Source organism: Bactrocera neohumeralis, chromosome 3, assembly GCF_024586455.1.
Source record: "Bactrocera neohumeralis isolate Rockhampton chromosome 3, APGP_CSIRO_Bneo_wtdbg2-racon-allhic-juicebox.fasta_v2, whole genome shotgun sequence".
Classification (NCBI taxonomy): Eukaryota; Metazoa; Arthropoda; class Insecta; order Diptera; family Tephritidae; genus Bactrocera; species Bactrocera neohumeralis.
In genome coordinates, this window is record NC_065920.1 from 68,607,809 (window position 1) to 68,625,228 (window position 17,420).

General features: G+C 34.1%; 1 protein-coding gene across 4 annotated transcripts in view; it reads left to right on the plus strand.

The window, feature by feature from the left end:
- LOC126753589 (inactive dipeptidyl peptidase 10) overlaps positions 1 to 17,420 on the plus strand; it is a 102,618-nt gene that overhangs the window by 42,387 nt on the left and 42,811 nt on the right. For 3 of the 4 annotated variants that reach the window (XR_007666174.1, XR_007666175.1, XM_050465142.1), the window contains exon 3: positions 9,401 to 10,196. The exons of the other annotated variant lie outside the window; for it this stretch is intronic. Coding sequence is in view for 1 of the 3 variants with exons in the window: in XM_050465142.1 (XP_050321099.1) it covers positions 10,167 to 10,196 (30 nt within the window). In the remaining 2 variants the exon portion in view is untranslated. The remainder of the gene's footprint in view (positions 1 to 9,400; positions 10,197 to 17,420) is intronic. 4 annotated transcript variants of the gene reach the window in all.

Below are 17,420 nucleotides of genomic sequence, written 5' to 3' on the forward strand. Positions count from 1 at the left end.
ATATTTGCTTTTAACATCCGTGGTAACGAACGTCGTCACAAAGTAATTTTTATTAAACACAGTTTCATGGAAGTGTCGCTAACAAAATAGAAGAGTCACTCATGGTTATAAATGAAGGATGGGAGAGAACACAGCGACCGTATGCGAAGTTGACTGTTGGAATGATTGAGAAATAGTTTAAGATAATGGTCTTATAATAATAACATTTCAAAGTTGAAAAAAGTGTGATTTTTGTAAATATTTTGTCTTAGCGACACCTAGCGGAGCTTTTATAACTAAATTTCGTTTTCTAATATTCACTGACCATTAAAAATATAATACTTTTCTTCGATATAAAAAATTGAGTATTGATATAAACGAAGACTCTCTTCAAGATAATCCTTTTATAACAGAATATTTCGAGTTTAAAAGAAATTAAGCGTTATATGTGGTTTTGTGATAAATTACTTTTACTGACATCTAGCGGAGCTTTGTAACTAAAAAACTAGTTTGAATGTACTTTATTGAGGACGAAAGATTGCTAACTGTCGGCTTTAGTCTTTCTTATGTTTCATTTTTATTGACTATGATTTCTTTCTTGCTTACTTTTATGAGGCCCTTAACCTCTTAACAACCGTTGTAATTGTACCTAAATCGTTAGATTACATAGATAATGCTATACTAGTTTTTAGAGCAGAGTAAAACCTTGATGCAAACAGAAAGTGTTTTCGAACTTAACATACTTAAGACCGGTTGCCTCAAATACTGCAATATATACAAGTATATTTTTGGTTCAAAATTTCTCTAGATTACCATACAAAAACTCTAAAAACTGAAACATATTCGAGTTCAGTTAAATTCGTCAATGTTATTTCAAAGCTCAAGTTATCCTTTTACTCGTACTAGATTTTATATTGCTGATAGCAGATATTTCATAAATCTTTCAGAAATTAGTTAAATTTTGCAATAAGCTTAGTTTACTCTTAACGAGATTTTCTATTGCTGTTATAAAATACTTCGTCTACTCTTCCAGAACACAAAAAAATTCCTAGAAAAAAAATCCAATTTGATGGGTTTTGAGTGACAGTTTTGTAATAGGTTCTGCAAAACCTAATCTTGTAAAAATCCAAAAATTGTTGAAAGTAGCTTTTAGACTTTTACGATTTAGAGCAACGCTAAATGTAATTACAAGACCTTGATATAATTATACTTCGGCTTTAAACTGAAAGCAATTTAACATAAATCTCCAAAGATATTCGAACAAACTTGACGGGCTTACCCAGTACGGTGAATTTAGGCCAGGTACTGCTTTACTAGATTAGACATTATTGATCCATAATCTATGGTTTTTATACCCTAAATTGAGAATGTAAACTTTGCACGAAGTTTAAAACACTCAGAATGAAGCGTCGGAGATCTTATCAGATATTTTCGATTTAGCCATGCCAGTTTGTCGATCTATAAATATAATACGTGAATGTGAACTCCTCAGTTTTTGAGATATCGATCTGAAATTTTGCACATATTGTATTTCTTCCAAAAAAGCTTGTTGATTTGTCGCAGCCGTCGATATTGGGCCACTATATTGTATAGATACCATACTAACTAACCGATTAAAATTAAGTTTTCGCATGGAAACTTTTTTATTTCTGAATGGTGTTATAGATATAGTTTCAGTGCAGTCGAAGTAAATATTTCTTCCTGTTTTAAGAGTCATTAACTTAGCTGATAAGCCAATACTTGACACTCATAAGCCCATTTTTAATTAATGTTCACAGTCTCGAAGGAAAAAGTGAATTCTATGTTCCAAAGAGATCGGCTCTCTAGGTATTTCATTATTGCTGATTCCAAAAGTAACCATTTAGAAGGCTAAATCGTCTGATCCATTATATTTTGGGACTTTTTACTAGTCAAATTCAATTTTATTATTAAGATTGAGAAGACTAGAGAAACTAAGATTACTCTCTCAGAGAAATTTTTTGGTCCGGCTACAAATTATGGCAGCAAAGGACAATACATACGCATACACGCGCCTGATCGGCAATAATAATAAATAAGAGGGAAATTTCGTGAAAAAGTATAAAAATTAAGAAGAAATCAAATATTAAAAAAAGTAAATAAAAAAATGTTATAAAACAACCAATTTAAAAAATTAAATGAATAAATAAATAAGAACACATTTTTCACGTGAACGTGAAATAGCGGAAGGGCACATTTTTGCGAGTGAATTTTTAAGTGGCGATTGTTTTTATCCTTCCGCGCCATACTGCGCTGCCTTGCGCGCCAACCAAGCGGATAAAAATGGCCTTTTTACGCTTCAATGCACACGTTGCAACGCGAAGTGCGGGTCACTGCGAATAGCCGTAGGGGCTTAAGCGTTCATTCTCGTGTCACCGAAGGGGCGGACTATGCACGACAGCAGCAAACACAGTTGCGCGCAAGGATATCCTGCTATATATATATATATGTATATATATATATATATGTGCGTATATATGTTTCTAAAAAGGCATTCGCCACGTTATCGTTACCTCAGCGAGTTGGTGCGCTTATTGATTCTATACCATTGCCGGGGGCGGTGTAAAGTTTATTTGCAGGAAGTGTAAATTTAATTATAGTCAAAGAGGATTAAGCGCCATGCTAAGCTAATATGTACTAATAATAATAGCGCAATAACGGTAACAGCTGCTCAGCTGCGTGTTAGCGTGATAAATTTGTAAGAAATTACTCAGGCAATTACTAAATCTAATTGGCACACGCTCACCATAGTTCGACGGTATAGCGCCTTGGTGTGGAAAAAAACACAGCATATATCCTGATTGATTTCAATTTTCTGTTGCCGAGTGTTGCTCTGCATATTTTCGCAATTTTTATCAATTGCATTTTTCGCTTGCAGAATTTATGCTTCCATTCGGTGTTGCTCAATTTTTTCTTATGGAAAATTACCCGTTGAAATTCAGAAAATATCTTGTTAATTAGGTTTTGTAGGAAATTGAATGCTCTAAAATATCTCTTAGTCTCCCAACATGAGAATGATAAATTGCGCTTTCAAACTAGCAGACGGGAAATTTCACGTGATGACACATGCAAACATATTTCATGGCTGCATAACGCCATATATTCAAATATATACATATATATGTATATATATATACATATCTGTGCACCGCTATATAAACCAACACACTAGAGATGTACATAAATTACCGCTGCGCAACTTACACAATCAGCAATCGCCAAAGTAGCAGCGTTTGCGCTAAAAAATATATTTTCATTGCCTGCTTTTAGGCGCTTAACCAACTAACTATGCCTTTGCAACCATTTTTGTGCGCATTTTTATTCGCAAAGTTCAAATTTTAGTTTGTGCATAATATTCAAGCGTCGACCAGCTATAATATCGTGGTATCTCTGTACAGTTTTTGGGCCTACATCAACAGTAACGAAAATAAAAGCACAATTTTGTAGCATCTATGATTTTTTTTTATTTCCTCTATAACCATATTAAGTATAGAGGTAGGCCAGTTGCAGCGCAATTTGTTATTTTTTATTTTGAATAGTTCTATATTTGCATAATGCGCCTTTACGCCCTCTATACTTTCCTCTATTTATACTATCTAAAGGCGGCTAAGCAGTGGAAGCACTTATCTTCCCACTCTTATATAGTACAGTTATTATAAACGTTGCTAAATTATCTTTATAGATGTATATATGTATCACAGTTTCTTTATATTTAGTGTTAAAGCTCTTTGGCATTAATCAGAAACCCCAAATGTAGGCAACATTTTTTAATTCAAAAGTGACAACTATGACAACTGGATTTTATGTTTATTTCATAACGATTTTTTTGATAGATATTCGATAAATAGCGTGACCTACATCTAAGTTAAGACCAATGGCATTCTTGGCAAATTTTTTAAACCAAAATATAAAAGTTGCCTACTTTTAGGCATGCAATACGACAAGGTTTTGAATTCGACCAGACTTTCTTGACACCTAGACTTTAAAAATTACACCTGACGCTTATTAAAGGTAAATAAAATATCGTTAGGATCTTAATATGGGTTTTAGAGCTGAAAAAAGTTTTGTACATAAAAAATATAATATGCTATTAAAATTCAGAACAATATCTCATGTTTTCATATAAAAATGCTGAAAATTCAGCCGTTGAGACCTCATCTCCCTGAGATGACAACATATGACAATAACACGAACAATTTTCAAGTTTTATATTGAGGGATAGTAAATAAGTTGGCGGAACTTCATCAGAATTGAAAACAGTTAAATTCTGATCATAGTATGCTGAATAGATACTAGATAAACTAAAGTTGCCAAAATTTTTTGTGAAAGACAGCTAGGTCTGATCTCCAGAAGACACCTGCAGAAATGGGGTCAGTTTTAGTCAAACAAAAAAATTTTTAATTTCTCTTCTTATATTAGTGATATTTTTAAGTAAAAAGTACATTTTGTTATCAATAATAACAGAAAACAAGTAAAGAAGGACTACATATGTTCGGGTAAAATCGAGAAATCCATACTCTTGCAACTTGCCAGGACTAAGGCTAAGCAAATTTCTTAAGGTGCAAACAGTCCACCAGAGGATCGGAATTCAAGCATTTCTTCTTCATTGGCGTAGACACCGCTTACGCGGTTATAGCCGAGTGTACAACATCAGGGAGTTTTCTACTTTTCATTGGGTTTTTTTTACATGGCGGGTCCCAAATCCAGCGCCCAACCCTGGGAAGGGATTTTTCGCATTCTCACTTTAGCTCGCTTCCAAACGGATATTTTTTGTCTACCCTGAGGATACTTGGTCCAAGACTGAAAGTCGCGAGCTGCTCTGAGCCATATTTAAAAGAATCGTTTCTGGCCACACCAAAATAAATGTCTCATCGAGATAATACGTTTCATGACACTTCGGTGAACATCTTTCACATACGGCTCAACGCGACGCCTTTCTCCAAAAATTTATATAACTATATGTGACGCGCTTACGAGGCCCAAAACATCCTTCGAAAATGGTTTTCTGGGAAAAGCCTTTCGATAAAAATAATCGTCAGTTTCTCGTTATCTCTAATTGTTAATCGACGGGTTTTCAACACCAAATCTTTGATTTGTTGAACGTGAGCTTCGTCGATTGAGGTTGATGGTCGCCCAGGACGCTCTTCGTCTTCGACACTTTGATGGTCGTTGGAACTATATTTCACTTGTAAATATTTTTTCTTTTGATCTATCACATTCTGCACATTCAAGTATCCGCAGGAAAATTAAACAAAATTTAATGCAAATTCTTTGCTCAACAAATAGACATCGCAAAAAACGAAAAACTATTTTAGCAGCTCACAAAACGAAAATCAAACACTAATAAATAGTTTGACATGAAATTTGACATAATTACTGACAGTAAAAAAAACATAATTCTCTACATATGTATATACGCGCGCAGTTTAAATTCAATTTTCATACACTGACGGCATATAGTATTGACCGATATGCGGTATAAAGTTACCCGGAAGTTCTAAAATCTTTGTATGAGGTATATGGGGACTAAGGGAAGTATTGGTCTGACTCAACTCAATTTCGACATGCAGACATACTATTGTCAGGAAAGGATTATTCCTGAATTTCAATTGTATTCCGCACATATAGACATATTTGCGGTAAAAAGTAAACTATAGGTATTGGGGTTGGCATATTCGGTATTTAGGAGTTTGAACAGTTTATGGTCATAAGGTGGCATATTCCAAAGATACTATTCTTGCAAACTTTTGGTAAATTTTGACATCGGTCCTTATAAAACTCTCTATAACAATTCCGGTGGTAAAATTTAATGTCTCTGGATTGATCACTCGCTTAGTTTTTTTTAATAGTACCGCTATATATATAACGAATGAACGGATTTAATTTTATTTTCACACCGCTGGTTGGGATTCTTATATGACTTATCTTGAGAGAATTTGGCTAGTTGGGCTTGAACGGTTTGAAAGATATGCACACTAAACCGATTAGGGGTAGAAGCTACGCCCACTTTTTTCAAAGTTTCAAAATTTTTTGCCCACAAATGCCCCTTGCTACTGCGATACTCTGTACCAAACTAAAGTAAAATTTGACGAAATTGATTGTAGAACGAAATGTCAACTTTACGCAAAAAATTGCAATCCCGATATTTCGGGACCCCGGTGATGGGACTCTAAAGTAAAAACTAACGAAAATGTATATCGATTTAAATACCAACTTTGCTTGGTAAAAATGCAATCCCGACTTTTCGGGATCCCGGGAATTCGGGATTAAAAAATAATGGCTGACGAAAATTTATGTATAATTAAATAGCAACTATATTTAGTAAAAAAAATGCAATAACAATTTTTCGGGATTCCGGTGATTCGGAATTCAAAACTGAAGTGCGGCAAAAATTTATGTAAAATGAATATCAACTTAATTTAGTAAAAAAAAAGCTACAATCCCGGTTTTGTGTACTAAATGAAAGAATCAAAATAATTTGCGTGCTCTGATACCAGTTCAGAACTTTGACAACCTTTGTGATAAGCACTCATCGCCTCAAATCGGACATAATTTCACTAATAGAATCACGCTAGAGAAAATCGCTTAGAAAATTGGACGAAACAATTTGTCACCCTACATTTAAGAATCATTCAAACATTTACTATTCATCTTGAAAATACATATCTTAACACAGCACATATCCTTGTTCAACATGCTGCAACAAAATCAAAAATGCCTTATACATAACATACATATTACTCGTATAAGCAACAACATACTATGTTTATGAATGTGAACATGTACTCGCACTTAAGTCGCATATAATTAGCGCAGTAATTAAGGGAAAAAAGAGAAGCACAAAAGTACTGTGTTAAACTAAAGAATCACAAAAGCAAACCAAACACTTGGCTAACACACACACCGAATAAATTGCCCGGCAGAAAGGATATATGCGATACTAGAGGAAGAAAAGTGAGAAGGGCGCACATTGTGCAGGTTTAGAAATCCGCACTTGTCACGGCAATAAAATATAAATAAAGACTTGCAAACACGTAATGGTAACCAAAAAGTGAAATGGCGAACAGTCAGTAGGAAATATGTGGTTCAAAAATTATTCACTTATTTGGATTTCAGAAGATTATGAAGAACTAATATTAAGATTGTTGCAAAATTTTAAACGGATAGGATATTTTGACAGTTCAAGCTAGGTAGATGCTGTACTTATTGTAGCTTTGATTGCTTCTGAGAAATTTTTTGGAGAACAATATTTGGTTTTGAATGATAAATGAGTCCTAGATCATTTCATCTTATGGAAGTAAAGAAGGTTTTCATTTTAAATGTTGAGTTTCTTAAAGAACTCATATTTTTTTTAAAATAAATCTCCATTTTAATCGATTTTTCACGATATGGCTCTATAAATGTGATGATTGAAGTAAAGCGGAGGTTTTAAAGAAAAATTTCCAAAGAAATATCTAAGCAAGTTTACAATTTTTTTGTCTTAAGTTGATATATACTTTAGAAAAAATGTGAAGGATTCTGTCCAATTAATATGTTTTGGTAGATATACAATTTTAGGAGCTCATTATACATGTGGAATGGACAAAAAATGGTGCTGGATATTTTTTTTAATAACAATGATGCTGAGTTATTTTCGCAAACATTTTCAGTCTGAATTTCATATACATATTTGATAACATATTTGAATATTTGAATTTAATCATTAGTGATAGATTCAGAATAACCTTAATTCAAAGATTTTGATAAAAGCCTTCAATGCAAGTAATTTAGTTCGACATGAACCCAAGTACGATCGCATTGTTTCGCTTTCGAGCAATGTTGCATCTTAATCTTGATCGATATCTTCTTGAAGATCAGTGACAATACTTCGTTTAGAGTTTTGTAGTTGTCTTTAGTCTAGTTGTATTAAGAAGGTGCTATAAATTATTTTTAAAAATCCTTAAAATGTCCATATGCCTTATGATCCCATATCGAGAAACTTTTCGAAGCTGTTGATGATGTCCGTCAATCTCTCGTTTAATGTTTTATAGCTGGATTGGGTTAGGTTGAGTAAAGAAAAACTCATACAGTATTTTGGAAATTTCTTTAGATAGTAGCAGAGCTTATGATTTCTTTAGGAGAGTCTTCTCAAGAATTCGGTATATAATTTAGATAGTCATATATTAAAGCGAATTTTTGGTTTATACATGACATACTCTTTCGATTTAAATTTTGTTAGTGGTTTTAGAATAACTTCATTGAAAAGTCGAGAATGAGCAATTTGGAAAGTACTGAAAGTATCAGGAGTAACCATTATCTTATATCGAAAGTATTTTCGAAGATATCAGGATACTATTTGGATACACCATTTGTACTACTTTTCAGTTTTATATAATAAAATCATTAAAACTAGCTGGAATAAATGCACAAAGATGATGTATTAAAATAGAGTTGAACTTCCAAAACTCGAGAATGAAGTGTTGCATAACTCGCACTCTTAAATTGGCACTAGAAATCAAATTTCATACAAATTTCCTTCCATAACTGGAAGTCTCTCTAACTCGAAGTTTTTGTGTGGATTATGATGATTCGAGTTAAGGAAGTCCAACTGTATATTATATAATTGCTTGTATTATAATGCTTTGGTTGACGTTTTACACCTTAAGGTATTACCTTGGCTTTGATTCTTGCAAGTGACAAGACTATAAAATGTTTGGCTGCAGCCGAACTTTACGCTACCTTATTTGTTTATCTTATTTAATATAATATTTCTTGGTTTTTAGGAGGGTACGTTAGCTTTCAAAGTTCTATGTGTAATTGTTTACCACTCCTGTCCTTAAGCTTTTCTGAATGTATTTCCTACTGACCCTAGAGTATTATGTACTCTCTTATTCCACCAACAACAAAACCAAACACACACTAAAAATATTAATGTCGCATGTAAGCCGCACACAAACACAACCAACCAACTAACAAAGCATGCATATTTATGTACGAATTATATATGTATGTATGTGTATGTACAAATGTAACAACAACAATAACATGGCAGCTAACAACAAATGTATTCGGCAACAATTTATGTAAACCGTTACAAGAGAAAATTTACATGCACGCACTAATTACCACAGCACGCTAACTACACACACACACAGAACACGCACACATGCACACGCAAGCTTTATATGTGTATGTGTTTATGCAAAAAATGGATGCGCAGAAAACTATGCAACACTTATAATGTCTATATGTATGTATTTGTATTTGGGATTGTATGCAAGCACAAAGGGAAAGCAACAATGGTTAGAACAACTTGGTCACACTTACAGACACTCACGCATACATATACACGCAAATACACACACAAACGCAAATTGATGGAAGTGCTAACGAGTTATTCTACTTTCTTATATTTTTCATGCAGTTGGCGCAATAGTAACGCTGGGAACTTATAATGACAGCGCTAAAAAATATGCAGCAGATTAAGAGCAATAAAGATTCAGACGCCTAAAAGTATGCAGAGTTTATACAAAGCATATAGAATTGTTGCATAATTGAGTGCGCTGAAAATATTGACCAACCAAACCAGACTACGACAATAGAGAAGAACAAAAAGGTCTCCGAGTGCCGTAAATACTTATTAAACCGCTGAAAAGGTTAATTACGAAATATAACGAGGATAAGAAGAATAAGCGAGAAAGCAGCAATTAAGCGCAGTGAAGGAACATTATTTATAATACAGCAGTAACAAAACGTTATAACTAAAACTAAACACTACAAGGATATTGAGCAACAAGCACACAGAACATGAGAAAGCCAACTTACAGCCTACACACAGGACTTAAAAAGGAATTGCAAAGCAAGAAATAATTATAAAATAATTAAAACGGCATTACAAGCACCGTATACAACTACGGTTATGTCCATACAATGACCATAGCGGAAGCTTTAACTAAAAGCTGCTTTAGCGAGGCAAGTGCACAGCAAGTAACCAAGCCAAATCAATGTAAAGCACAACAACACAAAGCAGTTTAAGAGACGCTAAGCTACGTGACAGGTTCTCAAAACGAAGCAGTGCAATTTTTGAGATCGAACTCAACACACACTGCGGAAAATTTTGCAGTTCAAAGAGTGTGCTTCCGTAAATTTCTGAAAATTGATTTTAAGTAAGCGAACATTACGTGGCGAACATGGCGGAAGGCGATAATTACGATGATGAGGTAAATTATAAATCATTGAAAATTTAATTTTGATTCAAACAGTATATTGATGGAAAATAATGGAAGTTTAAGATTTTATTGCTAATAAGTTGTGTACCTTTAGTTGAATTTCTGTCATTTACAATAAGCTGCGTTAAGTATCTAAAATATTAGTAATCGAATCCCTAAGGAATATCTTAGGAAGTAACAAGGTTTATTAAGTTAATTCATTAGCGATATAGACTTTCCACTGACATTGAGTCAGTCAATCCATCAGTCATTCACACGATTAAGCATCTTAAAATATATGGTTACATGTCCATAAGCAGCGAAAATAAATAGTGTCTATGACAAGTTAAGGAATATGGAATATTGAATTTTTGAAAATGATGTTTAAAGTTAAATGCCAAATTCACTCATAACCTCGCTTTTAGACCGATCTTGCTGATACAAAATGTCCCTGTGCTCTCATCGTGATTAACTTTAAGTATAGAACCACTATTTTGCTAGTGGTGTTTAAGCGAAAATCCAACTCGAGTTTGTGGCAAAACATCTTCTAAATTTATATCCGATTCTGTTAGGTGTTAAAATATGCTGATATTATTTTTCTAAAACCATTGGTCGTTACTAAAACTATTTGTTACCCTTTTTATTTCCTACCATCTATGAAAATTCCATACAGCCTTACTTGAAAAGTCGAATATCTCGAGAAGTATATTATTAATGATAGCGATTTTGACCTCGGATCTTTTTTTATAGCAAAAAAAAATTTCCTACAAGTTTGTCATGTACATTTTTTCTATAGCTCTTGTCATTTATGAGATATGTATATACAAAAAAATGCGAATTTCGTGGAAAAGTCAGGGAATTTTTAGGGAATTGTTTTTAGGTTATTTCCAAGGAAATTTCACGATGCGATTGAAAAAAATGAATAGTTAAAAAAAACACCCTAATATACATATATGCCTCATCCTAACAAGAAGGCTTTTGATAATTTTCCACTTCCTAACTTTTTCTGTCCATATATAGTTAACGTTTACTTCTTTGGGGAATGAGAGCAGTTTTGAAAACGTTTCCACACCCCATGGTATTGCTCTGATTTTTATACTCTCGCAACAATGTTGCTAAGGAGAGTATTATAGTTTTGTTCACATAACGGTTGTTTGTAAGTCCTAAAACTAAAAGAGTCAGATATAGGGTTATATATACCAAAGTGATCAGAGTGACGAGTAGAGTCGAAATCCGGATGTCTGTCTGTCCGTCCGTCCGTCTGTCCGTCCGTCCGTCTGTCCGTCCGTCCGTCCGTGCAAGCTGTAACTTGAGTAAAAATTGAGATATCATGATGAAACTTGGTACACGTATTCCTTGGCTCCATAAGAAGGTTAAGTTCGAAGATGGGCAAAATCGGCCTACTGCCACGCCCACAAAATGGCGGAAAACGAAAACCTATAAAGTGTCATAACTAAGCCATAAATAAAGATATTAAAGTGAAATTTGGCGCAAAGGATCGCATTAGGGAGGGGCATATTTGGACGTAATTTTTTTGGAAAAGTGGGCGTGGCCCCGCCCCCTCCTAAGTTTTTTGTACATATCTCGGAAACTACTATAGCTATGTCAACCAAACTCTACAGAATCGTTTTCTTCAGGTATTTCCATATACAGTTCAAAAATAGAAGAAATCGGATAATAACCACGTCCACCTCCCATACAAAGGTTATGTTGAAAATCACTAAAAGTGCGTTAACCGACTAACAAGAAACGTCAGAAACACTAAATTTTACGGAAGTAATTGTAGAAGAAAGCTGCACCCATGCTTTTTTTAAATTGAAATGGGCGTGGCCTCGCCCATTATGCACCAAAACCATATCTCAGGAACTTAGACCGAAATGAAATTCGGTATATAATATTTTCTTAACACCCTGATGACATGTGCGAAATATGGGTGAAAAAATATTCCAATATAACGCTATTTTGAATTCCATCTGATGCCTTCTCCTATAATATATATGAAATGACTTTTGATAATAAAACTTCCAAAAATACGGTATTTTTTGACGTCTGAAATATAGATTATCACTTTATCATTCGAGAGTATATGAAGTGGTTTGGTGAAACGTTTCCACCCCCCTGGTATTATTGTGATTTATTGGAGATATGTTTACCAAACCCAATTCTTTAATATTTCAGTAGGCCCTTATTAAGGCTACAAATTTCAGAAATGTGATATGCTCCAGAACCATTAAGAGCTTGAGAGGTTCAACCATTAACGACAATTCCAATAAGTCAGAAAATATAATTATGATTGGTTTGGAAACATATTTAAAATTGCCAAGTCGGTCGTTGTCAAATACCAAGGCTAAAAACTTTTTAAATTTAAGGGTTTTCAGAACGATTGGGAATTAGAGAGCTTCAACTATAAACGGTCATTATATCATATCAGAAAATAAAAGTACCTGTATTGAAACCTTAGCTCTCAACTGTCTTGTGTTGAGAAACTTTAGCACTAAGTTTTCCACAACAGAATTTTCACTAACTCTTTGTACTGAATCAATAAAATATATGAGAAATAAATACTGGCATCATTGGACAGAATGTACATGTCAAAATCTTTGCTTACACCAGTTGGAAGTGGTATACAAATCTAAGCATACTTCTGATATATGAGAGTTCTCAAACCTTAGCAAAAAAAAAAGCTATTTTGAAGCTTTCATCAAAACGTCTTTACTGAAAGCTCCAAAAAAGCTCTCACTTGAGGTCAGCTTATATCAGTATACAATGTTATGTAAAATATTTTTGTCAAAACTTCTTTACCCTTTTAGAAAAATAAATTCAAAGAGTATAAATGTTTATATATAGTAAAAAAAAACTGAACCATTTAGACGTAAGCAATTATTATAAATCACATGTAAGCACTCCATTGTCCAAAACCTAAAGCAACTAACTTCGGCCGTAATAGCAACGATTATAGAACTTTTCAGATGGTAAAAGCTCCAAAAAACTCTTATTAGAGATAGGTGGTGACAATTTCATTTTCAATTTTCATTAAAAATAATTTAAACTTTATAATCGCTTTAGAAAAATATCATCAAGCTATTTAAATATTAATATATATAAGTGAAACTGACCCATTTCAAAAGATAACATTTTTTTATGATCCTCACTAAAGACATGAGAAAAGCAAAAATACTTTCACAACCATCCGTTTGAAGTTGTCAATTTTCCAGCTGTTATGTCCACCAATAACCGGCAAAGTTCTGCAAATCGATTCTTGATAAGTTGCGACGGTTTTTCTTTCCCCTTCATTCCACTTCGTCTTTGTCTGGTTTGGCATTTCACGAATCATCAGACAGCCTATTTTCACCAGACGAGTTTGCAGCTCTTTAACGTAATCGACGAAGGAAAAGTTTTTGGCGCACGGCACAAGTTCCAAAGACGCATTACCAATGCAACGACAACAAAAACAAACCAAAACACTTTCGACAATAAAAGGAAATCAAAAAAATCAATTGTATTCACTGGAATGCTATTCAGCTCACCAGCCCATACATATAGTATACTTATATACAGTAGTTTGTTTGCTAGCAAAATTTGGTGGTTTGGTAGGCGGACTCGCGGGATTCGCGGCAACGCCCCACTAAGTACGCGTTGAGAAATATAAACTTGCTGAGAAGAAAATCTGTGTGAAAAGTGGAATTGAAGAAAAAAATTGTACTCTTTCTTTTCTTAGAAGTTGGTCTACATAACTTTTGTTTTCAAATTGAATACTTCGGCAGAATTTTAAATTTGTTTTTAGCTAGTTGTTGCTTTGGCTTAAAGTAAGTTTTATCAGTGGATTTAACTTAGTTCAGTAATTTTATTATATAAATTTGAGTATATATCTAGCAAATATTATTTTTCAAAGAGAGTAATAATAATTTTCTCAACTAACGGTATTTAGTTACATGTTAAACTAATTGAAATAAAAGCTTAAACTAATCATGATAACGGGATGAATTGTCGACATCCTGATGTCTCGCTGTCTTTTTATCCATCCACGAACCTCCTACAGAACGGCCATCAACATCAACTTATAATCAACACGTCAATAAAATAAAGGAATTGATGCTTGAGAACCGACGATTGAAAATCAGAGATCTTACTGGCATTATTGGAATATCGGAAGGATTAGTGAAAACCAATCTGAAAGATCATTGGGTCTAAAAACAGCGAAACCATATTTGGTTGCAAAATCACTAAACATTTTTGAAAACAGCGTCGCATTAACAACCGTAAAATAATAATTTCCGACCTCCAGGATGACACAAAACGTATTATTACAGGCGATGAGTCTTGGATCTGTGCTTACGACCCTGAAAGAAACAATCCCTTCAGTACATTCCCTAATCTCCACTTAGTCCACCATATTTCAATTTGCTCACTACGGACTAAGGACTTTTAAACTTCTGGTGGACTTTGCACCGTAAACCATCTGATCATATTAGATCCGAACTCACAACATTTTTAAATACATTTTCAAATATTTTGTTACAAATCATCACTATCGCCTTCTAAGTAAGGTCCCGAAACAATTTAAGCAACGAATTTTGGTTTTTCTTTATTTATTCGCGCCATTCGCAAGATTGTTGGACAGTTTCGACGTCATATTCACAAACGGCGCCAGTAATGACGCGTTTGATGTATATAGGATGCTCAGTTACGTTGCCAAGTATATCTTTCATGACCTCTACTCGACTCGTTTCTGCAAAAAATCAATGTGTTTTGGTAAGAGTCTAGCAATGACACGCTTCTTACCCAAATATCGACCAAAATGTGTTGAGTCGATCCATTAAAGATGTTGAGATCCTCTGCTATCTGTCTGAGAACAAAATGACGATTTTCAAGCATTTTTTCTTTAACTTTTTCGTCTTACGATGTCATGATCATTAACAGAGTTGGATGAAGGACTCAGGGAGGATTGGTTGACTCTACGCCTTCAATTCGTCTAATAACGAAAGTTGATTGTTTCTGGATTTCCAATTTGTGGATCCACTCTCTTCCATAATGTTATAAATATGCTGATACATACATATGTAAACCGTTTTTTGGCTCCAACTGTAAGGTAAACAATATTTTTATTTACATTTTTTGAAGATATGAATACATCTTTTGTAGCTTTTTTGAAAAAATTTGTGAAATTTTATCTTTCTAACGGGTGATCCAGGCAGAGATACTTTTCAATGTTATTCCCATGTTATTTCTGTTCAGTATTTTTTGGCATTTCATCTTAGAAACACTTATGCCTAAACAACGTTTACCAATCGTTCAACTTTTTTACGAAAATTCACATGAGATCGTAGCCGTCAATGATGACCTTTATCGCGCCATGATAACCAACTATTTGATGCTTGAAATTGAAGCATCATTTGACATTTGATTTCATCAAGAAGATGGGTTTATTGAGAGAAAACTTCAGTGAGGAGATAATTTCAAGTTTTGAGCCAGCCGATTGGCCATCAAGATCATAGAATATCACATCGTTAGAGTTTTTTCTGTGTGGATATGTAAAGTGTAAGTCTATGCGGACAATGCCGCTCCGATTCAGGCCTTAGAGCAAAACATCACAAGAGACATTCGGCAGTCACCAGTCGAAATACTCGAACGAGTCATCGAAAATCGGACTCGACGGATGGATGATCCGAGACATAGCCTCGGCCAACATTTTAAAAAGATCATCTTCAGCAAATAAATGCCAAAAGAATGTCTTAAGAATGATAATAAACGTTACCCATTGAATTTGAAGTTTATGTGTTTTTTCTTTGAAAAGGTGGGAACCTCGAAATGGCTAACCTTATAGATATAACTATCGAAAAAGACCTTTCAAGATACCTAATTGATTTGAAGATTCCTTAAAAACCGTTACTTAAATTTTTTAACCAAAATTTATTTAATAAAAGATCCACTAAATTCTGTTATCATAAGCTTGGAATCAACACTGTTTGGCTTCTTTACTACTCGTCAATAAATCAATATAAAAGCTGCTTATCCTAAACCATTTATGGACAAAACATGTAAAGAAAATGCACTTTAAACTTCATCGAAGAGACATCATCATATGCAATTAAGCTATAAAAACTAATTATGTGCAGCAGATTTATCTACATTTAAGATAGTTCAATCTCACAAGAAGGAAAAATCAATTATCTGTGAACATTAACTAATATTCAGAGTCAATGATGAGGAAAAGAGGACTATTAAATATAACCAAGTGTAGCGAAAACAGCAGCCACGTCAACTCTCATTTGAAAAAAGTAACCCTATGTAGTAAGTAACCGTAAGTAGGCCGTTTCAGCAAAGTTCGTGCAAAAATTGCGCACGAAGTGACATGCAATTCGAGCGTAAGAACTCAATCAACTGCAGCCTGAATTAATTTGCCATAATATTGTGGCATTTCGTGCTGTAATTGAGGACTAATTAGGTGGAAGAAAAAAAAAACAGAGAATCGTGGGAAATAATATAGAGATGATTAACTTTAGAGGGTTGTGGAAAAGAAGATTGAAATAGGAAGAAGAGAAGAATTATTTAAAAATAATGTTATAATTAATAAGAATTACGTAAGAAAGTAATGTACACAACGCTATAATCTCGGACCAGTATAAGCTAAAACTGAACGAACAAACTCAAGTTCTTGATTGTCATCTTTTCTATTTCTAAAAGGTTCGGTGCAGCCGAAATTAACTTTTTTCTTGCTTTTCAACTTTTTTCACCTTAATGTTTCGTAAACTAATTTAAAATGCCTTCTTAATGCATTTAATCCACATCCTTTCAAAAAATTTCTCGCCTATTGTCTTCTACTCTTCATAAGCCACCTGCGTATCGCAGTCAGCCAAGCGCATGCGTTCACACAACTAACAAAATTTACTCATCTAGCAATTTCAATTGTTGAGAAACTTCTTGCAAATATCTGTGCTAGCTTTCGCATTTTCTTTTATGCAAACATTCGCTATTCATTCAACTTAGCCGCCAACAGGCACGCGCTCCAGCATCAACGACGTGTAGGCAGGCAGGCATGGCTCAAAACATTCGAGTTGAAAGGATCAACTTTTCATTCATTAGTAAGATTTTAATAAAATTAAGTGTTCGCGGGTGTTGGTCGGTACACATGGCTTTGGTGAACTTTGCACAGTACCCCGGTATTTCCAAGCCAGCCACCAGTACCGCAATTTCAGCTGCTCATGAGAAGTTCTGTGAATAGTTTTCTCAGCTGCT